This window comes from Bos grunniens, chromosome 18 (assembly GCF_055505025.1).
Source record: "Bos grunniens cultivar Pamir isolate PY7600 chromosome 18, Bosgru_T2T1.0, whole genome shotgun sequence".
In the NCBI taxonomy this organism is placed as follows: Eukaryota; Metazoa; Chordata; class Mammalia; order Artiodactyla; family Bovidae; genus Bos; species Bos grunniens.
Genome location: NC_141182.1, coordinates 34,966,356 through 34,989,356, shown reverse-complemented (window position 1 = coordinate 34,989,356; position 23,001 = coordinate 34,966,356). Strand labels below are relative to the sequence as shown.

At 56.3% G+C, this 23,001-nt stretch overlaps 3 protein-coding genes across 16 annotated transcripts; 1 reads left to right on the top strand and 2 right to left on the bottom strand.

Moving 5' to 3' along the window:
* Nucleotides 1–81: 81 nt before the first annotated feature.
* Nucleotides 82–2,235, bottom strand: TMEM208 (transmembrane protein 208). 2 transcript variants are annotated; one of them, XR_015145613.1, is made up of 6 exons: nucleotides 2,151–2,235; nucleotides 1,620–1,715; nucleotides 1,064–1,123; nucleotides 820–982; nucleotides 465–549; nucleotides 82–364 (listed from the first exon to the last, which is right to left on the bottom strand). XR_015145613.1 is itself a non-coding variant. In XM_086351337.1 (6 exons), the coding sequence occupies exons 1-6, from the start codon at nucleotides 2,154–2,156 to the stop codon at nucleotides 227–229; spliced, it is 522 nt and encodes a 173-aa protein (XP_086207463.1). In that variant the 5' UTR covers nucleotides 2,157–2,235; the 3' UTR covers nucleotides 82–226. The 2 variants fall into 2 exon arrangements, 1 of the variants encoding a protein (XP_086207463.1); XM_086351337.1 differs by having other exon boundaries at nucleotides 846–982.
* A 66-nt stretch (nucleotides 2,236–2,301) lies between these two features.
* Nucleotides 2,302–16,472, top strand: LOC147353411 (uncharacterized). Of its 4 annotated transcripts, XM_086351191.1 has the most exons (7): nucleotides 2,302–2,401; nucleotides 5,770–5,871; nucleotides 12,629–13,621; nucleotides 14,849–15,064; nucleotides 15,190–15,333; nucleotides 15,511–15,728; nucleotides 15,812–16,472. In XM_086351191.1, exons 1-7 carry the CDS (start codon nucleotides 2,378–2,380, stop codon nucleotides 15,978–15,980), a joined length of 1,866 nt encoding a protein of 621 aa, XP_086207317.1. In that variant the 5' UTR covers nucleotides 2,302–2,377; the 3' UTR covers nucleotides 15,981–16,472. The 4 variants fall into 4 exon arrangements, with proteins under 4 accessions (XP_086207317.1, XP_086207318.1, XP_086207319.1 ...); XM_086351192.1 differs by lacking the exon at nucleotides 15,190–15,333 and having other exon boundaries at nucleotides 2,310–2,401; XM_086351190.1 differs by lacking the exons at nucleotides 2,302–2,401; nucleotides 5,770–5,871 and adding an exon at nucleotides 11,806–12,085.
* A 1,921-nt stretch (nucleotides 16,473–18,393) lies between these two features.
* On the bottom strand, nucleotides 18,394–22,952 carry ELMO3 (engulfment and cell motility 3). Of its 10 annotated transcripts, none has more exons than XM_086351175.1 (20): nucleotides 22,683–22,952; nucleotides 22,497–22,592; nucleotides 22,325–22,397; nucleotides 22,081–22,131; nucleotides 21,720–21,889; nucleotides 21,535–21,634; nucleotides 21,281–21,432; nucleotides 21,121–21,199; nucleotides 20,942–20,992; nucleotides 20,734–20,856; nucleotides 20,513–20,644; nucleotides 20,305–20,406; nucleotides 20,082–20,190; nucleotides 19,837–19,973; nucleotides 19,576–19,739; nucleotides 19,363–19,475; nucleotides 19,167–19,271; nucleotides 18,984–19,066; nucleotides 18,824–18,910; nucleotides 18,394–18,746 (listed from the first exon to the last, which is right to left on the bottom strand). In XM_086351175.1, exons 4-20 carry the CDS (start codon nucleotides 22,123–22,125, stop codon nucleotides 18,675–18,677), a joined length of 1,824 nt encoding a protein of 607 aa, XP_086207301.1. In that variant the 5' UTR covers nucleotides 22,126–22,131; nucleotides 22,325–22,397; nucleotides 22,497–22,592; nucleotides 22,683–22,952; the 3' UTR covers nucleotides 18,394–18,674. The 10 variants fall into 10 exon arrangements, with proteins under 10 accessions (XP_086207301.1, XP_086207295.1, XP_086207297.1 ...); XM_086351169.1 differs by having other exon boundaries at nucleotides 18,394–18,730; XM_086351171.1 differs by having other exon boundaries at nucleotides 18,394–18,730; nucleotides 22,508–22,592.
* Nucleotides 22,953–23,001: the final 49 nt, after the last annotated feature.

Here is a 23,001-nt window from a genome sequence, read left to right as displayed (position 1 = left end):
GGCCCGTAGCAGAAAAGAAAATTCCAAAGAACTGGCTGTTTCTGCCTTAGCTCTCTCATTATCACCCACAAAGCCATTAGCCACATTATAAGCCATTTATTCAACAAACCTATACCCTAGACTGCTTTTGGCCCCTCGACTAGGCCCTCACTGCTCCTGGCATGGGGACCACACAGCCTGATAGAGCCACTCAGGGCTCAGAAACCCGGGGCCATAATGTCAGTGGCTATAACCGCTTCATCTGCCGCCGCTCCTGTCGGCGCTGCCGTTTCTCATTGTGCTCTGGCGCTGGGGCGCCACTGTCCGCTGTGAACCAGGGGCCCAGGACATTGACCCACAGGAGGTAAAGAGCTCTGCCTGGAGCCTAGAAGAAAAAAAGGTAACTTGAAGCCAGGTGCAGGAAATCAAAGAAGAGAAGGCTTAGATGCTCCAGCTCCTCCTCGGGAGCCCCGCAACCCACGTACCAGGAGCCAGAAGGACCAGATGTAGAGGGAGAAACAGCTGAGCACCTGCACAATAGCTGTCAGTAGGATCACATCTTTAAGGTGCCTGTGGAGAGAAGGGAAGCTGCAAGGGCCAAAAGTAGTAGCTGGGGAATTCCCTGCTGGTCCAGTGGTTAGGATTCCATGCTTTCACTGCTGAAGGCCTGGGTTCAATCCCTGGTTGGGGAACTAAGATCCCACAAACTGTGCAGCACAGCCAAAAATGTTTACATAAAAATAAGAGATGGGCCCTAGTTCAACTCCCTTCCACCCTCTTCAAGTTGCTGTGGGTCTTGGGCTATCTGGGGCCCAGCACCCCAGCCCTGGCGCTGCTCACCTGGGCTGACAGCGGGGGACACTCACTCTGCCATGCCCTGCTCCATGTTGAGATCCATTCCACCATCCACCAGGGCCCCATCCTCAGAGAAGGCTGCCCTTGCCATCGAGCTCATAGAGTGGTAGCTGGCCCCGTATACTGCCAGACTAAAGAGCAGGGCCATCTGTGGAACAAGAATGGGGGTGTTAAAAGGGCAGCCACTGACCCTATGGGCTTCCCATTTCCCAGGATGGGGGACACTTACCCAGGCCCAAAATGAGGCAGATGAGTAGAAGACGACCAAGGTCACAAGACAGTAAATGGCCTGTAAGCAGACATGGGTCAGGCTAGTATCAAAAGCTTACTTAACCATGGACCTTCCTTGACTCTGACTCTAGACCAGGTGATGAAAGGAGACAAATCGTTACTTACAGGGTTGGAGGGAAGAGATCTGCTCCCAGAATATCCAGACACCCCTGACACAGGAAGGAAGCCCCTGTGCATTTAGGATGGGAAAGGCTCAAGTCCATTTGAGACTTACACCTTCTTTTTGCTTTTGTTTTTCGTTTTGACTATTCAGCACTTTCTCTGCACCAGGATTCTTTCTCATTTACTTGGCTGCGCTCGGTCTTATTTTTAGCATATGGGATCTAGGGAGTCTTAGCCACTGGACCACCAGGGAAGTCCCTCTCTCTTATTTTTAATTGGAGCTTTCTTCTGGAGCTTTGGCTGTCACACACCCCCACCACTCTACCCCACCAAACAGAGCTGAGGACTATGGAACCTTGGGTGGGCACAGAAGCAAGGAGGGAGGCACTTACATTAGCCCCCAGTATGATTCGCAGGTAGAACTTCAGGGTCTCTTTGTTCTCCTCAAATATCTGCTTCTTCCCTCTCGTGCCCACTTTTCCTTTGGGCTGCAGAGAGATAACGAGATACTATCAAAATCCTCAGCAGTCAGGATCTTCCTTAGCCGCCCCACCATTCCGGTTAGCTGAATGGGCTTGACTGGAGTCCCTCTTCGGCCTCTGCTGGAGTAAACCCGATCTGGGCTGACGCTATCCTGCCTCAAGCCCCTCAGATCTCTAGCTAGTCCTGATACTGTTCGATACCGACGCCCATCGCCCTCAGGCCCCTCGATCTCTGCAGCCCTGGTACTGTCTGCTACAGACTCCCAGCACTCTCTGGCACCAGCTGTGGTATGGTCCTGGATGGCCACTGGATGGCGCCCCACTCCAGTGGGGGGCGGCCACTGGATTGACCCATTTCCCTTGAAGCCCTTCCTCTGATTTCAGTCTCCCGGCCCCGGGAGCGTTTTGCCACGGGGACCACGCCCTACTCGCCCTCCTTACCGCCATAGTGAGACGCAAATACCCAACCAAGGAAAGAAGGGAGAGCGACCGAAACCGCACTCAATTGGTACCACATCGGCAGCACAGGCACTTCCGGTGCAGATCCAATACGTCACACCTGGGACGGAAGTTGGAGGTCCACTTCCTTCCCAAGCTACGCCTTCCAGAGCCGGCGGGACTACACTTCCCAGAAAGCCTTGCGCGGGGGCGGAGGCGGCAGGGATGCGATGGCGGAGTCGCTGCCGCTGGAGGTGAGAGGAGGCCGCCCTCAGGCCTAGCTCGGGACAGGCCCCGCCCTCGGGGTCCCAGACTGTGGGGAGGGGCTGTCAGACAGCTCTCCCGGCCCCGCCCGTCTGGCGGAAAAGACCCGGCCGGGAGATCCCTGGACCTGCAGGCTATGGGTAACGGCCCCGCCTTTGGGCCACTCTGTCTCCTTACCTTGGGGGACCATCCTCTCCTCCCCCATCGGCCCCAGGAGATAGCTGCTGTCACCTCAGCGAGGACAGGGCCTCTGCCTACCCCTGACCTCTTGAGATGGCCGTCCCTCCCTCTCAGTTCTGGAAGATGTCCGCTGCATCCCATCAGCCCCGAAGGGTAACCGATCTTACCCCCATTGGTCCCTTGGAATGGTCGCTCCATTCCCTTCCCTTCGAGAGATGGCTGCCCCTTCCCCTGGCGGTGGAAGACAGACTGCCCCTTCCCATCAACTTCGGGCATGGTCTCTGAGTTCCCTCACTGAGGACAGGCCTGCTCCCCACTTCCTCAGCCCCTAGTGATGGCCATCCCTGCCTCCTTCACCTTCATCCTTCATGGGATGTTTGCTCCTTCTACTTAAATTGGAGCAAGATCACTCTGCCGCTATTGTCGCGAGACAGATAAGTTTTGTCCCAGTGGCCTCTTGGGATGGCCTCTCCATCCTGTTTGCCCAGAAAGTTGGCAGCCCCCTCCCACTGCCCAAGAAAGACAGGGCACCCTTTCCCCATCGGCCCTTGGAATGATGTTCCACACCCAGTGAGTCCCCTGCGATGGCATCCTTTCCCCCTTCTGCCCCAGAGGATATCTGTCCCATCACCGTGGATCACAAAGATGACCAGTCATATCTCTAGTAGCCCCTTGGAATGGAGTTCCTGGGATGGCCACTCCACGCTTAGCACTGCCTCTTCTGTTTCCTCTAGAAAGGCTTTCCCCCTTCTCAGCTCAAAGAATCATGCTGCCTCCCCTCAGTGAGGACAGATTTGTTGCCCTCCTTTTGCTCTGTGGGTTGGCTGCTGAACCCCAGAAGACAGGATGACCACTATCTTACCTCAGCTCAGACAAGTTTTCCTGCCTGCTCTTGGGGATCAGAGCGTGGTCAGTCCCAGTCCCCATCAAAGTTCTCTTCCCCAGGCCTAGCCTCTCTGGCCCAGAGGCTGTTCTCACCAGTCATTCTCCTCTCGGTAATGATCTGTTTTATCTTCCCACCCCTTCCTTGAGCAAACCTTTGGTGAAAAGAGAGGTAAAAGACAGTCCATCCTTATTTAATTCAATCCAGTAAGTACTGACTGAGTACCTTCATGTACTAGCAATCAGGGAAGGGAAGAAGAGACCAAGTGGGCTGGTGAGGGTCAAGTTTAAGGGCATTCCAGGAAAAAGGTCCACATAGGCAAAAGAAAATAAGAAAATCAACATGCTGTGTTTGTAGGACACTGAGAAGACTGGCTTGTGGAAGCTCTGGGATCAGGGGTCCAGTCAGGCATGGAGGCCTGGCAGTGCTGACCCAGGAGAAGAAATTTTGTCTTGAGGGTATTGGCGAACCCCAAAGGTTTTCATCAGGAGTGCACTGAGACTGAAAGCTGTTTCTTAGGAAAATTAACCTTGTTGCAGTCTGTGGAATGATTAGCAAGGATGAACCTGGAGGCAAGGAGATCAGGTGGGAGACTGTGGAAGGAACCCTGGTCTGGGGTGATGAAGATCACTAAGGTGGAAAGGTTTCAAAGGTAGAATTATTAATAACAGCAATCCAGGAACCATTTATGGACCATCTACTAGGTGTGAAGCATATTATATCTATTAAATATATATATATATAATTTAATCCCTGTCATAAGACTGTGAGGGCAGCTGGTAAAGAATCCTCCTGCAATGCAGGAGACCTCAGTTCGATTCCTACATTGGCAAGTTCCCCTGGAGAAAGGAAAGGCTACCCACTCTAGTATTCTTGGGCTTCCCTGGTGGCTCAGACGGTAAAGAATTCATCTGCAATGTGGGAGACCTGGGTTTGATCCCTGGGTTGGGAAGATGCCCTGGAGAAGGGCATGGCAGCCTACTCCAGTATTCTTGCCTGGAGAATCCCCATGGACAGAGGAGCCTGGCGGGCTACAGTCCACGGGGTTGCAGAGTTGGACATGACTAAGCACAGCACATAAGACTGTGATCTAGATTTTTTTAATAACCCCATTTTACAGGTGTGGGTTGAGGTTCAGAGACATCACATACCTTGCCTGAGGTCACACAGCTAGGAACTAGTGGAGCTGGGATTTGAATGAGTCTAAGTAAAGCCTATGCTTTACACCTGTATCTAGAGCAAGGGACAGAAGAGCATGAGGAGTATAAAGTTTTATCAGGATCTTCAGACAAGATGCTCTGTTGCCACTGAAGCTCAGGGGCTGGAAAGTTGGGAGGAGGGGCTGCTTTGGACTGAGGTGAAGGTGATGGTAAAACATTTGGATGAAGAATCCTGTGGACAGTTGGCAATACTAGACTAGCACATGAATGATAAAACAATATGGAATACTGAATTGTTGGTTTTTCTTATAGAGGTAATTGTTAAAGCAATGCAAGTGAATTTATTATCCTAGAAAGTGAACAAATTTAAAGACTCAGGTCTGAGCCCTGGGAGCCACAGAAGAATCTAGAAACAGGGCAATTGGAGTGGTGAGTGGAGCCCTAGAAAACACAGTCATAGAAGTCAAGGAGGGAAGATTCCAGAAGAAAAGAATAGTTAATATCAGATTATTCTTGGTCTCACAGGCAGCTCCCTTCCCCAGTCCCTAAGCAGGCCTCCACCCCCAGCCTCATAGAGCATAGGTGGAGTGAGGGCCTTAGCCTGCCAGGATGGGTCTTGCTGAGAATTGTAACAGCTGGCTGAGAAGCCAAGTTGGCAGTGAAGAAGATGGAAGAGTGCAGTCCCAGTGTGACTTCCTGAAGATCAGCACTTGCCTTGTTGTATGCAAGACACTTTACCATGATATTTAACCGTCACAGTAACCCACTTAAATCTCACTACAACTGTCTTTTTATAGATAAGAAAAATAAGGCTCAGAGGGGTCAGTTGAGAGAATAAGGATCTAAACTAGGTTCATCTAGTCCCAGTGCCCAGGCCCTTTTTATCAAATTGAGCAGGAAGTTTGATTTTTATCAGAACAAACCTGCATCCAGATGGTGCTCAGGAAAGGTTTGTTCCCAGTAAAGATACCTGGAGACTGGAGAGGAGAAGTGAAGACTCTCTGAAGCTTAGGATCCAAGATGAGCTAGAAGCCAGCACTCTAGTCCCCTCTGACCTACTGTGCTGCCAGAAAGAGAAGATTTCAGAGGGCCCCACCAGCACTAACAGCCCCGATGCCCTGTCTTTTTCCCTCAGATGGTCACATATATTCTGAGCTTCCTGCCTCTGTCAGATCAGAAAGAGGCCTCCCTCGTGAGCCGGGCTTGGTACTGTGCAGCCCAGATTGCCCTTCGGGAGGTAAGGTGCTTACCCTCACCCAGCCCATTCCCAGTGGTCTCACTTCAGCTTGCTCGTGGCCCTGCTCATACATCATCCATCCATTCATTCCTGCATATTTATTCATACATACTTGGCTCTGGGTCCGGTACTGGGACTCTACAGATGAACCAAACATAGTCCCCTCTCCTGAGAAACTCATAGTCCAGTGAAGGAAAAAGACAAATACGTGAGTGATCATGATGTTGTGTGCTCAGGGCATTGGCAGGAAGGGGGCCATGGGAACATGAAGGACACGGAAGGAGACTGGCAGCATCAGGGAAGGCTTCCTGAAGGAACAGGATGAGAAGCGTGAAGGTTGGTCTTCAGGACTCATAACTGCACAGGCGAAGGCACCAAGGTGTGAAATAGTTCTGGAAACGACCACCCAGGTTCACTATGACTGGAACTTGGGTGTGTGGGAGAGAAGTGGTGGGAGATGAGGCTAGAAAGGGGTCAGACAGATGTGGCAGGTGGTATTGCTAGGGTTTTCTCCTGGTTACCATCGTGGGTAACCAGGTAACCCATGGAACTTTAGGAACATTAAAGGAACATCAGGCAGGGGAGTGATATGCATTGATTTATGTCTTAGATCTCCACAGTGCCGAGTGGACTGAGAGGTGAGTTGTAGGGAGACAACCCGCTAGGAGATGAGTGCAGGCATTTGTGTTAGTTTGGAAGGCAAGCAATGAGTGCCCTTTGTTTCAGTTTTGACTGTCACTGAGGTTGAACAATTTTCTCATTAGCGGACCATTTATATTTCCCTCTTTTGTGTATTTCTGTTCCTTGTCTAATTATTGGGGTCTTAGTATTTTTCTTATCGATTTGTATGAACTTTTTATACATTAAAGAAGTTAATCTTTTACATACTTACTGAAATATATTCCTCATATATTTGCCTTTTTAAATTTGATTTGTAGATATGTGTTATTTATGAGATATACAGGGATTAAATTTCTGGGTTGTTGACTCTGAACATCATTTTCTTTATTTCTGCCATTGCTTTAGAGATACTTTGCCTCTTCAAAGATCTGATAAATATACACTCATATTTTGCTTTTATTTTAAATTTGGATTTACTTCTTAGATCAGTTTTAGGTTCACAGCAAAACTGTTTTATGGCTTGAATTTATATATATATATATTTGGTGTAATTTATTTTGACTTATGCTGTAAGGTAAGGAGCTAAACTGATTAGTTTTCAAGTAGCCCAAGTACCATTTATGTATAATGGATTGGAAGCCTCCTCTGTCAAATTTTAAATGAGTGTTTAAGTACGGTCTGTTGTTGAGTTCTCTCTCCAGTGTCATTGAGCCTAGTTTCTAAACAAATTTGATTTGAACTTGTTGAAAATTTGAAGTATAAAACATATAAATGATGAGATCCAGTTGGTAGTTGGACTTCTGAGAGAGGAATTCAAGGGAAAGATCCGGGTAATAAATATAGGTGAAGGTGTCATTCTGAACAGGCGGAGGTTTAAGCCTTGGATCTCAGTCACTTTCCCTGGGGAGAACAAGAGGAGCCAGAAGAGCAGGCCACAGAGACTGCCCAGGAAGGATACCAGTCCAGAGGCAAGCAGAGGAGGAGGGGCCTGTAGAGAGGCCTCCCTCATCTGGATGGTGATGCTACCTCTGTGCCCAGCACTGTGCTAGGCCCCAGGGCTGGGGCAGACACAGCACTCAGAGTTAATAGTGAGAGAGAGACAGCACTGCACTCAAAATCTTAAGAAAGGTGCACAGACGCATACCAAAGATGCAGAGAAGATTCACAGAAGACTTCATGGAGAAGGGGATGCTTGTGTTAAATCTTAAGAGAGGATACATATTTTGTTAAGGAATAGGTGAGAGGTCAGACCACCCCCCCCAACCCCCAGAAAAAAACAGGTGAACCCAGGTATGGAAGTATGAGACAGTGGTCTGAAATTAGCATTCCAGAGCCAGAGTGCAGAGCAGGCATGGGAAAGCTGGGGCCGAAGAAGTAGGCAGGGGGCTGACATAAAAGGGCTTGAATGCCAGCCAAGAAGCTCAGCTTCCATCCTGTGCAGTGGTGAACCATCAAAGGGCCTGAAAAGCGTGGTCAGCTGCCTTTTGTCAGGATCACTTACCAAGAGTAGACTGGAGCCAGAGAGACTGAAGGTCAAGAGGAAATAGGAGATGGGCTGGAAAGGACCTTGGGCATTGTGGATATGAGGGAGCAGTCTAGGATGATTCCCAGATTTCTGACTTAGGTGATTTGGTAGAAGGCGCTGAGAGTTTGGGAGAAGCGGGGATAAGGCAGTAAATTCAGATTGGGCCATACTGCATCCTTGTATCTGGAGAGAGGTCCATAAGGCCATGGCTCCCAGTATCTGGTGCTCAGGAAAAGGTGTGGGAAACAGAGTAGGTGGAATGGGATGAAGTCTGCTGGGGTGCACGTGGAGGGAAACTGTGTGTGTGTGTGTGTGTGTGTGGTGGAATGGAACAATTCATGGAGAACCCACTGGTCCATGGGTTGGGTCTTTCTGCTCTTTGATGACCCCAAATGGGGAGCAGGCTAGAAGGTAGGAGAGACAAGAGGCCAGAGTCTCAGAACCCCCAGTAGGAGAGAACACCAGGGAGACAGGCCATCCCAAGTAGGCACCATGGTGCAGCAGAGAGGAAGGACACTTGTGGGAGGTCTGCAGAGGAGCCCTCAGGTGTTGGTGACCTTGATGGAGAGGGGCTGTTTCTGGGAATGAAGGATTCTGTGGGGACAGTGGTGGAGGGATCAGTGGGCAAAGCTATGGTCAAGAGGTGGCCGCCGTGTGTGTGGGCACCCATGTGCTTCCAAAAAGCATGATGGTAAAGGGGAGGGGCGAGGGGGGTTGCAGGGTCAAGGGAAGCCTTTGTTAAGACTCTGGGGTGTTTGTGGACTCTGAGGAAGGAGAAGTGGAAAGGCAGAGATTTCGGGGTTCACAGAGGAGAGGGTGGGGACAGGCTCAGTAGGCTGGGAGAAGGGGGTCTCCTTGAACCCAAGAGCAAAATAGGGAAGGAGGTTCTGATGAGTCCTGCCAAGGATGGGCTGGTGGATGTGAACAGGGCAGGAGGGCCTTCCCACCTAAGGGCTTTGGTTTCTATTTGAAACATCTCTGAGAAGGCTGGAGTGAGGGCAGGGAGCTGCAGTAGCATCAGGGGCTTGGAAAGAAGTCTAGGGGAGTGAGAAGAGAGGGGGGCTGTGAGGAGAGGGGTGCCAGTGCAGACAGGAAGGGAGGCTGCGGATTCCTCGGACAGCACATACCCAGAGGCAGCCATGGTCTCATCATCCCTGGCTGGCAGAGGGCACAGAGAGCAGGTGCACCCACATGATGGGCAGGGCCACGGGGGCCCTCACGAGAGGCCATCAGTCAGGGAGGCTTCTTGGAGTCTAGCAAAGAAGCAGGGTGCAGAAGAAGCCAAGTGGGCAGTCAGGCCCTAGGGATGAAAGTGAGACTGGAACAGGAGTGAGGGAAGGAAGAAGAGGAGGAGGCCAGGGTCAGAGTTTGGGATCCAGAGTCTACCATTTTAGCACTGGAGCTTCTCCAGTGAACCCTGAGCTCCAGATAGAGCACTGACAAAGACCCATTCGGTGACTCTGCAAAGCTCAGCCCCCTACTCCACCGCCAGGACTGGGAGCCCTGGGAAGCCAGGCCACAGATACCTGGGCATCTAGGGCCGACACCACCGAACAATCTCTGGAGCCCTATTGGCAGGAACCATCTCCCAGGGTGCAGCGGGCTGAGGAGGTGGTACCCCAGCTAGTAGATGCTGTGGAAGATTCTGGCTCACCAAGGCCAAGCTGTGTGGCTCCAGGCCAGGCTAGGATGCTTGACTTGGTAACTTCTTAATCTCCTTCACCTGCCCCCACTTAATTCCACTTTTTCTCAAATAAGCAGACAGACAAAGGCAACACCTGACATACACCTGGGCTCCGTCCATGCCTGGGACTGGGGTGGAGGTGCTGCCACCGGGCTGGTCACTGTGAAGATCTCAGGATGGCTCCTGCCCCTTGCTGCCTTTTCCTGCCTGAGGTGTCTATAAAAGCCTCTAGATATGAGCCCCAAAGTCTTATTCCTCTCTGGAGACCAAAGCCCCTAGGCGCCAGGACATAGGCTTCCTCAAGGTCCTTCTGGAAAACAGGCGTGCTAACTTTGGATTCCTGTGCTGGCAGACAGGAGGGTCATGTCTCTCTCAGATGGTTTTCCAAGTCTGCACACAGGCCTGCTGTCTCAGCTCAGGACTTCAGTAGTTACAACAGAGTCCTGGCCTCTCACAGTCAAGGGACATGTATTGCTTTTAGCAGGTTTAGGGCATTTTCCAAATGAGTCCGCATTTACTCTTAAGATGCCAGCATTAAGAAGGGAGGAGACCGGGGGGCTAGTTGACCCCTCTGTGCTGAGGCAACTGAAGCTGGAGCAGGTACCCGTGTTGTACTCCCCTGGGGCTTTAGAAGCATCTTCCCAGGCCCTGGGGAGGGGCACTTTCCTACACTGGGGCAAAGACCAGACCCAGAAGGCTGCCGCTTGGCCCCCACAGAGAGTAAATATCCCCAACAGACTGCTCCTGGACTTCTGTATGAGTCCCAGGTAGACCACCTGGGTGATGGCTTAGAGGCTGTCTTCTCCCCCCCAAGAAAAACTGTGGGGAGCAGGGAGGTGGCCTCAAAACTCACCCAGCCCCATAGTTGGAAGTCCTTTAGGCCAGGCCCTGCCCCTTCACTAGGTAGCTCTTGGGGCCACCTGCCAGCCCTGCACTTGGACCTGGGCTGTTCGTTTACCTTGTGTATAAGAAGGCAATGGGAGAGGGAAGAACACTGCTGGCAGCCAAGGCTCAGGCAGATAGGGAAAGAAGGAAGACTGAAGGCAGCTGGAGCTGGGGGCTGCGGGGTGCCATGTGACTGGTGGGGGCAGGTGCTGCCTGGCAACCAGCACTGCTCTACACTCCCCCAACCAGAGTTCATTCTACTCATCATGAGACTGGCTCATCTAGCACTGCAGGGCTTTGAAACGGCTGGAGGCACGCTTTACCGTTCCTTTCTAAAACCTTTTCTCCTTGATTTTTTCAGTACGCTCCCCAGCCTCACACACTGGTATCTTCGCTAGCTCTCCTTCAATCTGAGAGAGGGACCCAGGTCTCTGGCGTCCCCACTCCCCACTGTCTCCTGGTGTCCACGGCGGGGATCTATGGGCAGAGCTCCTCTCACCTGAATTGACCATGGGGTCTGAACTGGGCACCTGGTTTGACTCCCAGACTCCCATGAAATTGGTGGGAGCTGGTCTCCGTCTAACCACAGGCTCGTTCCCGGGACGACAGCCCTCGGGGGCTGCTTCTCTCTGGGGCAGAAGCCAGGCGGGGTCTCCACACCTGGAATGAGTTCCACCTGTCTTCCTGGAAGAATCCTGTTGATAAGCATCTTGCAGGGAGCGCATATTACGCATCATTTTGACCTTTCTGGTTCCCTTTTGATGATTTTCTGTGGGGGACAAGCAGGGAATGTCAGCTTGTTCTTCCTGTTACTCACTGGACAGGTTTCCTGGGGAGCCTGCTTGTGAAAACAAGAATCTATGAGTATCACTTGCCTGCAGCCTGGGCGTTGGTGGGGGTAGAGAAATGGGGCTAGGGTTTCAGAAGCCAAGCCCTCTTCTCCCTCCCCCACAGACCAGTTCCACACATTCCTGTACTTTCTGTCCTTTGGCTCCCTCTGGCACAAGATCAGGGAAGCTTCTCTGAAAACAACTACTGGCGGGTCCTCACACTCCTAAACAAGCCAACCCTTCCCCACAACTAGCCCTGAGCTTGCCTCCCCGCCCCACCGGACTCCAGCTCTGTGCTCCCCAAGCTCCCCGGTTCCTCTCCAGTAGAGCCAACTTCCTCCCTGCCTCTGAAATTCGTTCTCTGAGCTCCTGTCCACAGAAATAGTACACTTCTCCCTCCTCAACTGCAGGAATCAGACAGACCCTCCAGAGATAAGACCAGGGATCACAAGCGCATCTCCAATCTCCAGCCTAAAGGGCCTTCACGTGTGCGTATACGCACGCATCCACGCATGCGCACACCACACTTACATGCGTAGGCACATTTTTCACTTACACACAAAAGCCAGGTTTGCAAACATTCTTGTGGCCGAGACACTGAGGCCACCAGGGTACCTTGGCCTCACTGCCTGCCCCAGATCTCTGGCATCTGGGCCACAGGGCGTTGTGGTGAGCGACACCTGCCGTTGCTTCTTCCCGCCTTCAGCTGCTCTGAGGGCTATTTATATGCTCTTGAGAAAGTGGGGGAGGCTGATTGCTTAGCTAAGACTAAGCTGAGGCCCTGGATTTGGAGTCCATGGGTCCCAAGGCCACCTTCTGGAAGTCCCCAAAGTTGGAGTCCAGAATGCTTTGTCCTCCTGCTCCCAGGGGCCTTCGCTGGCTCTCTTCCAGGGCACCCCCCAGCCCTCCTGTACCCAGCATGCCAAGTCCCCACTCTGGCCCAGCCTCTCCATAGGCGCTCAGCCCCGGTCATCACTAACCTTCTGTCCTCCCCTCATAGTCCTCCCCCTTGAGCCCCAGTATGACCCGTCCTCCCTGCTCCCACGTCCCATCAGCACCCCCTCAGGCACGTGACACCACAGTGGGTCCCCATTGTAGAAGGGCCCTTCCCTGATCTTCCCTCAAACTCTGGCCAGCAAATTGCCACCAGACTCAATGGCTGGCACACTGTGAGGCCAGAGGGCTAACCCCAGGCCCGCTGCTGCCTTGTAGGCCAGCGTGCAGTACAACATCCCCGTGTCGTCTGCCTCCCTTCCGGCCATCAAGAGCCTGGGTCTCAGGGGCATCACCTGCATCAGCCTGACCAACCTGGATGGCTCGCCGGCTTCACTCCAGGTGCTGCGGTCTGTTACCCACCACCTGGGCCCGCACCTGCAGAGCTTGTGCCTTGGTGGGGGCAGCCCCACAGAGGCCTCCTTTGTGGCCCTAATCCTGGGCTGCCCGGCTCTGCGTATCCTAGACCTCAGTGGCTGCAACAGCCTCTTCACGTCAGGCATGCTGCTGGCTCAGCCTGAGACGGCGCAGCAGGTCCAGCAGGCGCTGAGCGGCCTCCGTGAGCTCAGCCTGGCTAGCCTTCGGGACCTGGCCGACCTCAGCTTCAACCGGCTCAGCAGTTGTGCCCCCTGCCTGGAGCGCCTCTCCTTGGCCTACTGCCACCTCACCTTCCAGCTAGGCCCAGCCTGGGGCACCATCGGCCCCCAGGACTCCTCCCCCTCCCAACTCTCCTTCCGCAACCTGCTGCGATTCCTGAAGGAGCGGGCTGGTAGGCTGCACGCCCTGGACCTGAGCGGCACTGGTTTGCCGCCCGAGGCCCTGCGGGCACTGGGCCAGGTGGCCGGGCTGCAGCTGCAGGAACTGAGCCTGCATAGCTGCCGGGACCTCTCCACAGAGGCCGTGGCCGCCCTTTGCCACCAGCAACCAGGCCTTACCTCCCTGGACCTCAGCGGCTGCTCAGAACTGGCTGATGGAGCAGTCCTGGCCGTGAGCCGGGGCCTGCGGCACCTGCGGCGCCTGAGCCTGAGGAAGCTGCAGCGGCTGACAGATGCGGGATGCTCAGCCCTAGGGGGCCTGTGTGAGCTGCAGAGCCTGGACTTGGCCGAATGCTGCCTGGTGAGAGGGCGGGAACTGGCCCAGTCCCTGGGCTCGGTGTGCGCAGCTCCACCCCCACTGGCCTCCCTCAGCCTGGCCTACTGCTCCTCACTCAAGGTGAGCGTTCCACCCCTTCCTTCCATCCTCACCAGGGCCAGGGATTGGGGGAACTGGGAGCCTGGCACCAGGGAGGTGCCCTGTGTTTGTGTCCAAGTGAACTGGAAGAGGAAAGGTGCCTAGGCAGACAGTGCTGCTGCCCACACTCCTCCCTGCAGCCCCCGTGGTGGGTCCCTGCAGAGGGAGGTCCCAGAGACCAGAGGGGCCCACCCACGAGGTGACCCACACCTCACAAGTCCAGTGCTTGGTGATCATTGCAGTCTCGGGAGGGGACTGAGGGCGGGTGTTCCCGGGGCAGGGGTGACAGAACCAAGCCCTGGGGGATGGGGCACCGAGGTTACACAGCAGTAGTTGCTCAGGAGGGGCCCTGGGGAGGCCATGTGACAAGGGAGGAAGAGGGTCATTTCTTGGTTCATGCTGGTTACTTCAATAGGGCTCAGCCCTGTCCCTCTGGGTGGTGTCCCTGTCTTAGCAGTGTCGCCCTCTCCCTCTTTAGCAGATTATTCCTTCAATCTATGGCTGTGCCCAGAGCATTCCCCACCTGAAAAGTGTCTCAACATTTTCCCCCAAATGCCTCTCTTTTACCCTACTCCATCCTCACTGTGTCGATCGTGTGTCTCTTAGCCATTCTTTCTGGAGGCCCATGTTCCCATGTCTGCATCTCTACAAAGCAGCTTCCTCTGTCCTGCCCTTAGTTCTTGCCCCCCCCCCCCGCATCCCCCAACTGGTCCTGGCAGGTGGCAGCTCTGCCATATGTCCCCCCAGTTCTAGAGGGAGCATATCTGATTGGTGCTGGGAGCACAGAGAAGGTGAACGCCTTAGAGATTTTCACCTGCATCCTTCCTACACCAGCCAATCTAGGTATTTGTCCTTCTCCCTGGGTCCCCCTTCTCAGCCCACCACGTCCACTGTGACACACAGCACAGGAACACTGATGCACCCTTCCTTGGGCCCTATGACAGTCTCCTGTTGCCTGTGGGGCTGTAATTTTGGGCAGAACCTTCCTAGGGACCCCTCCCTGCCTGAGCAGCAAAGGCTTCCTCCTACAGCCCCACCAAGAGCTGGAGCACTGGGCCTCCAGGCCCAAGGACACCTCTTCCTGGCCACAGGGCCCCTGTGGCCATGCTGCAGGCCCCGTGGGAGCTGGACCTCACAGCCTGCCACGCCTCGTGACACAGGCAACGGGCACCTCCCCATCACCCGCTCCCTTTTCCACTTCCCTCCTAGGACGCCTCGGTGCTCTCCCTGATCCCAGGGCTGGGCCCACGCCTCAGGGTGCTAGACTTGTCCTCCTGTGTGGCCCTCACCAACCAGACCCTGCAGGCCATCTGTACCTACCTCACCCGCCTCTCAGTCCTGCGCCTGGCCTGGTGCAAGGAGCTGGGTGACTGGGGGCTCCTGGGGCTGGGGGAGCCCATCCAGGCGCCTTCGCAGGAGCCTCAGGTGCGAGACCCTCAAAGTCATGGCGGGTGGGGGGTCCCTGGGCTCAGCTGCCCTCCTTCGTCCCTCTCCGGCAACAGTTGAGGGCCAAACTCAGGAGGAACCTGAGCAGGAGCTTCCTCCCACAGCCCCATGAAGAGCTGGAGTACCGGGCCTCCAGCCCCAAGGACCCCTCTCCCCAGCCACAGGGCCCCTCCCTGCTCATGCTGCAGGCCCTGCAGGAGCTGGACCTCACAGCCTGCAGCAAGCTGACTGATGCCAGTTTAACCAAGGTGTGAGGCTGGGAGTGTGGATAGGCTGAGGACCCCAGGGCTAGAGCTTTTTGCTTGGAACAAGCCCTTTTCTCATGGGCTTCTGCTAGATGTGGCAGTTCCTCTGGCTGGGGGTACAGGGAGCCGGAAGGGCTCCGGGGCCTCATTACCCTCCCTGTCCCTACTGCATCCTTGCAGGTGCTCCAGTTCCCCCAGCTGAGGCAGCTGTCACTGAGCCTGCTGCCAGCACTCACAGACAAGGCCTTGGTGGCTGTGGCCAAGGGCTGCCCCAGCCTGGAGCGCTTGGCGCTAAGTCACTGCAGCCTCCTCAGCGACCAGGGCTGGGCGCAGGCGGCCAGCTCCTGGCTGAGGCTGCAGCACCTCAACCTGTCCAGTTGCAGTCAGCTCACGGAGCAGTTGAGTGTGTCGGGGGCTGCCCACGGTGGGGGCTGGCTGGGCTTGGGCTGGGTCAGGTGCTCACTTGGCGGCTTCCCTGCAGAACTCTGGATTCCGTCGGGCAGGCGTGCAGGCAGCTGCGGATGGTAGATGTGGCCATGTGTCCCGGCATTAGCATAGCCTCCGTCAGGCGCTTCCAAGCCCAACTGCCTGAGGTGATCTGCATCCAGTCCTGCTTCGTGGGAGGGGCGGACCTGACCCTAACGCTCTGATGCCAGATAAGTGACCGGGGGCTCAGCCTCTGTCACCTCCAGCATCCCCGGCCCTGGCCTCTTGACCTGGAGTTTGACTCAGCACCTCCTGCCCCTCTCTGTTACATGCCCCAGAGGGCCTTCCCCAAGCTAGAAACCCCTTCACTGGGTCTGAGAGTGGGATGATACCAGGACAGCCCACCGGGCCTCTTGCCTGCCTGCCACACAGCCCACAGGAACCTTCTCCAGCTGCATGGCACTGCCACAGGCCCCCGAAAATGCCAGATCCTGCTCGCCTGTCCAGGCATGGGTCCAGAGGCCAGGCCATTGGTGGGCTGGGTCTGGTGCTAGAAAAAGTAGACCCCAGTACCTTTTGTTCCACCCACTTCTCACACTAAGGCCTGTGCCCGGCCTTGTTCCCTACAGCTCTCCCAGCGCCCCCACCAGCACTGAGTTTTAGCAGCTAAGCCACAGTCTTTGTTGTATACCCAAGATTAAAAATTCCAGATCTTTCTTCCTTGTCTGAAGTTCTCAGACCAAAGGGCCCCTCCCCACCTCAGTGAAGCGGCCCGGCCCAGCCCAGGGACAATGTGTAGGAAATGCCAGAGGGACAGACAGCTTCTTTCTCACACCTGGCCCAACAAGTGCCCCAAGCAGGTCCTAGCTTCTTCCCCACATGGTGGGAGATGCCAGAGGCTTCTCCCCAGCACAAGCCCTGGCACATGTCCCACAGCAAAGCCATGTCCATGTGAAGATCCCAGGAGCATAGTCATTAAGGATGGCTGAGTCAACGGGGTTGTTTTTCAGCGTACACACATAAGACACGAGAGAGAGAACATCTCTGGGTAGGAAAGGTCATTAGAGGTCCAACCTTCTAAAACAGAGAAAGAAGCTCCTGGGCCTGGGAGCCCAGGGGAGCAGTAAGCTTAGCCTGGGAAGTCAAGGAAAGTGAAAGAAGTCAAGTCAGTGAAAGCAAAGGGAGGAAATGGGACAAATAATCAGAAGGGACCAGGGAGGTGCAGGTGGGCAGGCCAGAGTTGGCGCTGGGTGGGGGTAGGGAGTTCCCAGCCCCCAAAGTGAGCAGGGAGGATGCCAGCTTAGACAAAGCATCAAGAACTCTGTAAGCTGCAGGCACGCTGTTAAAAGGGGTAAACCACGGCATGTCTGCATCCCAGCTCAGTTCTGTTCAGTCATGGCACCATGACCATTATCCGTGGACAACAGGGAGACACGGGAGAATACAGGAGGGGGTGATGTGTGTGTGTAATCAGGTCAGTTTCCTGTTTGAGAAAGCAGTTGGAGTAGGTGGTATTGAGAAGGCTGGAGGGGCAAGACAGGAAGCAGGAAGTCGGGAGGTTCTTGCCAAGATGATGGTGGCCTGAACGAGGGACTGGAGACATTGAGAAAGAACTGAAGGTATCAGGAGATGTAAGTGCATCTGGGTGCTCCATTTTCACCTTGAACTCAACAGGGACTATTCTCAGTGGGGTGGGAAGTCTGAATACAGGGGTGGTCACGTGGGGCCCTAGATGCCTAAGTAAGAAGCATAGCTAGTGGGTGGGAAGAAAGCTCCCCCGGAACATTCTTCAAGGGAGGTGCCATACCATCAGTTTCTAGGCAACGTGGTGATGGTTAACACTTAAAGATATTTTGAGGAGGCACTGGGAAGGAGAGGCAGTGAGAGGCATGGAGATCAGAGGGTGATGGCCAGCAGCTTCCAGCCTGTCTGTGGGTCCTGGGGGTGGGTGTGCTCCTCTCTGCCTCAGAGGCTTGGGGTCCGTGACCACAGCCTCTGAGCTTCGCCTCCAGCTGGCCTATCTGTGGCTCCCACCTACCCATGCTGCTGCAGATGAGTTTTAATCAGAATGCAGGCTTCCTGCACTGAATTCCATCTTGTCGGAATCAGCCTACATCCTCCCACTGGCCTGGCGGACATCTACCGGAACCCTGAGTTTGCCCTTCAGCACGAAGCATACCCAACTTCATGTCTCTCCCTTCAAGTCTCTCGAAAGCGGGCCTTTAGGACCCACAGAGAAGACAGGGGAAGGGCCAGGCAGGGTGAAGAACTAAGCTCAGACTGTCCGGAGCCTTCTGGAAACACAGCTCCCAAACTAGGCCCCTGCTAAAATTGGGGAAATACTTCCCACCCTGCCATCTCTCCCTCATCTGGCTGGCTGCCCCACACCTCTCTCAGCTGGCGGCCCCCAGACTGCAGTCCATTCTGCTCTTTAGAGGGTGGGCTGGAGACTCACTCTGGAGAAGGGTAACAGGGCCAGCCTGTCCTCACTCTCCTTCAGAACACCAGCCCCGCAACTGGAGTTGCCCAAGTTCATGGCCCCAAGCTGTGGCCCTGGCCTGATGCCCCCTCTCATTTGCCAGCCAAGATGGAAGGCAGGTTTAGCCTGCGAAGTTCAGAGCTGGCTCGACACACATCTAAGAGCCAAGCAGACTTTTATTTCTGCCACAGCCTCTGCTGGTCAAGGCGCCTGTGCTTCTCCCCCTCCACCCTTTGCAGCCACCATGGTGGCAGCAGCTGTGGCCCTTGGCCAACCTCACTGTCAAGGTTCGGCAATGCTGCAGTCATAGCAGAAGTTGAAGTTGGTGGGGGGCGGGGGCACAGGGGGTGGTTGCTCAGGGATGGGCACATTCTCCAGCTCCAGGAGCCGCAGCTTGGTCTCCATGGTTAGCAGCTGCTCCAGGTCCAGCCGTGTCTGCTCACTGCCCATGGGATTGCCCAGCAGGGCGCTCAGCCCATCTGTCCACAGGTGGAACTGGGGATGGGACCAGCTCCATGAGGGCCTCTCCATTTCTCCCCCTGCCCATCTGTTCCCCTGCCCGTCTGCTCAGCCTGCCCAGATACTCACCTCCCGTTTGGATGGGGCAATGAAGTTAAGGTATGCCTCTTCCTCCCCATGGTCATAGCTGACTGAGAAAGCTAACTCACAGACGTCCTGGAGAAGCAAGGGAGCCAGGAGCGCTGAGCAGGGGCCAGTGGGAAGCAGCCCTGGTGCCCACTGAACTCACCTTGTTTTGCTTCCCAGAGCCTTTCTCCCGGACGTGGGGACAGTCCTTGCCTGTCAGCAGTGCCCTGATGTCGGCCACAGGAACTGCAGGAAAAAGGCTGGGTTGACCACTGAGACCCCTGGCGGCCCCGGGGTGGGGCGGCTCGGGGCAGCACATGTCTGCCCGCCCCAATGCCCTCCTCACGCTGCTCGGGCAGGCTCTCAGGGGTCGGTGGGCCTACTCCCTCCTCCACGTCCCCGTACTGCAGCACTTTGTGGTTGGGAGACAGGCAGCAGAACCACAGCTTGTCTGTGGGTGGAAAGGGCGGCGGGGAGCAATGAGAGGGCCTCCCCAGCCCCGCCCAGCCGCCCTCCAACCCCACCACCGCCCACACAGTGACCCTGGCGCCGCCGGCTGCTGATCTTGTGGAAGAGGGTCCCCTCGCAGAGGCGGAGCAGACGCTGCTGGCGGATCAGGCCCATGAGCTCCGGCTTCAGTTTCTCCCGAAGCTCCCTGGGTGCAGGGGAGGGGGTTCACTGAGCTGGACAGCTGGGCCTGGGCAAGGCAGCAGGGCAGGTGGGCACTAGGCCTGGGATCTACCCCCATGACTCACAGAATTGGAGGGGCCAGCGTGCCTTCCTGGTGCAGCCGCTCCGTCTGCCGCAGCCGAAGCACCTCCCCGTAGGTGAGTGCGTTCACCTTCGTTCGGAAGAGCTCCAGAGAGCTGGGCTTCAGGGCAAGCGTGCGGGCCAGCTGCTCCCGCACCACTTGCATGACCTGGGGCCATCCCAAGCTGAGCTCAGGGCCTGAGTTCCGTGCCCCAACCCCAGAACCTCTGCCCTGGCCTGGGTCTCCCCACTGCTGCCCTCCGCACCTTGTCAAAGTCCTCCTGAGTGGCCCGCATCTCCTTCCAGGTCTTATTCAGCAGCTGGATGCTCACACAGAAGAGCTCATGGAAGCTCTGATCTTGGCCAAAGAACATGGGTGAAAAGTCCTGGGCTGTTTCGGAGCCTGGAGCGGGGGGGCAGGAGGGGCTCAGGGAGATAGTGTGTGCTGCCCCTGGCCCTCTCTGCCCTTCCGTCCCCTGTTCCTGAACACGCTGTGCCCAGCACCACTCACAGGGCTCCCCAACATGGAGCAGATCACACAGCAGCACAGTCAGCTGGATGCTGCTCCGCGCAAAGGGGCACTCGTGCTTGTCCTCACGGCTGCTGTTCTCTAGCACAAACTGAGGAGGCGGGAGCACAGGATGGGCTGGGGAGTCATGACTAAGCCCCGGGAGGGCCTCGCTTAGGTGCCCTGTACCCCATTCATCCATACCCCACCCCGCCCTACCACTGACCCGGCTGTAGGCGCTGGGTGCCTGTCTGGAGAAGTAGAGCATGTTGTCCAGGGCCAGCAGGCCAGGGGGCACGCGCTCCAAGTCCTGGGCAGGGTTGCTGTTCTGGGGGGCAGGAGAGAGGAAGCTGAGGAAGGTCCCAGCCCTCTGGAGCAGTAGCAGCAGCCCTGGGTGGAGGGAGGGGGCAGGGGGCTGGGTAGGGGTCACTCACAGAGAAGCCCAGTTTGCGGAACTCGCGGGCACACAGGGAGCGGCGACGGTCAGCGCTCAGCCCGGCGCTCACAGACTCCCCCTCCGGCTCAAAGGCAGCTTGGCGCAGGGCCTGCAGCTGCTCCCGCTGCTCCTGGGGTCATTGTTGGAGCGGTGGCAAGATTGAAGATTCAAAGCCAAGCTCCGGCCAGCCCCAGCCTTCTGCGCGCTCAAGGCACCTACCTGACTGTAGGGGTCCAGTGGTGTCCGCATGCGTGGCTCCAGCAGCCCCAGCATCAGGGCCTGCAGTACGTACAGGTGGTGAGCCATCTCGTCACCCAGTGGCGCTGCACTGTGGATGATGTTCTGAAGGACAGCCAGTCCACGGCTGTGAGCGTGGGCTTCCAAGGAGGGGAGTGGGGAGGGGTCTGCCAGGCCTGGTCCTTCCTACCTTGTAGATGAACTGGCGAAGGTTTCTCTGCCACAGGTAGTCGAGCATGTGCTGGTGGGTGGGAAGGGGGCTTGAGTGATTTAGCCCCACCACGAGCGCCCATTTTTTCGTCCCGCTGCTCTGAGCACAGCACCCACCACCTCCTGCCCACCCCATCCAGTCACTGGATGGATGCCCACCTTACGTTCTGCAGGGGTGGCCCCCTGTAGCAAAGCTGTCAGCAGTGCCATGGCCTTGGTTTGCAGCTGCTGGTTCATCCTGGGTGAAAAGGAGGGCTCAGCCGGCCATCCAGGGCCCAGTCCTGCTCTCCTCTCTGGTCCCCCACCTTCAGACACTTACACCTGTAGGTGCACCAGCAGCCTGTCTAGCGGCACCTCGCTCTTGACCAGCTGGCCCAGGGTAGGGCTGCTCAAGGTCACATTCTCCAGCAAGCCCAGGGCCAAGGGCTGCACAGAGGCATCCATCAGGTTCATGTTCACGTAGCACACCACCTTTGGCGGAGCAGAGGCTGTCACCACCTCATCACCGTGGAAGGCCAGGCCCTGACACCTCTCCACCACCCCCACCTGTTTCCCCGAGAAAAGCCCACCCACCTTCCTAACAAAGGGGATGCTGAGTGTCTCCCAGGACACCACGCCGTGCTCCATAAGCTCCAAGAAGGCCCTCAGTGCAAGGGCCAGCACCTCTCCTAGGCTGGAGGGACATCGGAGGCTGAGCAAAGCCAGACCAGGATCCGCGGTCCCACTGTGTCCCCCGCCCACCACAGCCCTGGGCTCACTCGTCCCCATCCTCAATGATGGTGCCCAGTCTCTGAAGCCCATCACGGCTGATGACCTCCCGGGCGAAGGTCAGGTCCGGGGCCAGCAGGAGGAGGTGCCGCAGGGCTTCCCGGCGCCCTTCACGACTTTCGCTCTGCAGCCCCCGCAACAGCCGCTCCGCCTCGCGGTCCTGGCGGGGTGGGAGCAAGGGCAGAGCACAGGTGAGGAGGTAAGGAGAGGGAAGTGGGGGTGTGGGGACGCGGGTATCCGCTAGGTGGGGCACTTCTGGGCTGGAGTTGGGACTGGGCCCCCGGTCGCCAGGTGCAGAAAAGAGGCACAGCAGAGGGGCAGGGAAGGAGGGCGGGGTCGGAGGGGCATTACTGGGGCCGTGCTGAGGCACAGGATGCTGCCATTCTTGATCTCCATGCGGTTCTGGAAAAGATGGCAGAGAACGGAAAGAAGTCAAGAAGAGCCCTAAGGACTGGCTAGTTGGGGCTGTCAAGAAGGGAGGATTTGGGAGTCAGTAAAAGATCAGGTTGCAGAGAGTGGGACGATGACTGCAAGTCGGAGCCAGAGTTAGAAGGGACCACAGGGTGGAATGTGGGGCAGAGGGGAGGGGACTCACGTTCTCGGTGATGTATCTCCGGTGCCCATCCGCAAACTGCAGGGCATAGCGCTCAGAGTGAGGCAAGCTCCACCTGCAGGCAGCAGAGGCTCCGTGAGGCAGGTAGGGGGCGCCCTCTCCCTCCTGCCCCGCCCCATCCCCTACTCCTCGCCCCCGCGCGACCCGCACTCACGCGTCGCACACCTCCTTCAGCACAGCAGCCAGGGGTTTTGCCTACAAGCGGAAGAGTCACTCACAGGACGGGAGTGAGAAGAGGTTGCGGAGGAGCCTGGGGAGGGGTGGGGTGGGCTATTCGAGGGGAAGGGGGCGACCCGAAGGTAGGTGGTGGGGTGGATGGAGGCCAGCCAGGCCTAGTGACCTGGTCCAGCTGGATGAGCTGCGGGATGGCGTCACGCATCTGGACGGCGATCTTCACCACATTCCGCGGGGGCGCCATGGTCTAGCCGTAGGGGCTCTATACTTTCCAGATGTGCCACCTCCGCTGAGAGCACACCTGGCCTGGGGCCCCTGGGAACGAAGGTGTTCCTCAGCCCGAGGCTTGGCTCCCGTGGCTCAGGCTCCCACTCGCAACAAGGTGCCGCGGCCTTCCCTAGGGAGCCGGATCCAAGGCCAGTTCCGGGTTGGAGTCCCGAGAATAGGAGAGCGCCTGCCCCGCCCCGCCCCACCAAGGAGGCCCC

Coding starts and splice junctions, on each gene's coding strand:
- ELMO3 (XM_086351167.1), bottom strand. CDS start 22,760: ATGGCGCCCCCGCGGAATGTGGTGAAGATCGCCGTCCAGATGCGTGAC. Junction 22,538..22,682: donor AGCTCATCCAGCTGGACCAG/GTCACTAGGCCT, acceptor TTCCGCTTGTAG/GCAAAACCCCTGGCTGCTGT. Junction 19,272..19,362: donor CAGCAGCCGGCGGCGCCAGG/GTCACTGTGTGG, acceptor TTCCACCCACAG/ACAAGCTGTGGTTCTGCTGC.
- LOC147353411 (XM_086351190.1), top strand. CDS start 11,948: ATGCGTAGGCACATTTTTCACTTACACACAAAAGCCAGGTTTGCAAAC. Junction 12,086..12,628: donor CTGGGCCACAGGGCGTTGTG/GTGAGCGACACC, acceptor GCTGCCTTGTAG/GCCAGCGTGCAGTACAACAT. Junction 15,729..15,811: donor TGCAGTCAGCTCACGGAGCA/GTTGAGTGTGTC, acceptor GCTTCCCTGCAG/AACTCTGGATTCCGTCGGGC.
- TMEM208 (XM_086351337.1), bottom strand. Junction 550..845: donor ATGGAGCAGGGCATGGCAGA/GTGAGTGTCCCC, acceptor TTCTCTCCACAG/GCACCTTAAAGATGTGATCC. Junction 365..464: donor TCTGGTCCTTCTGGCTCCTG/GTACGTGGGTTG, acceptor TTTTTCTTCTAG/GCTCCAGGCAGAGCTCTTTA.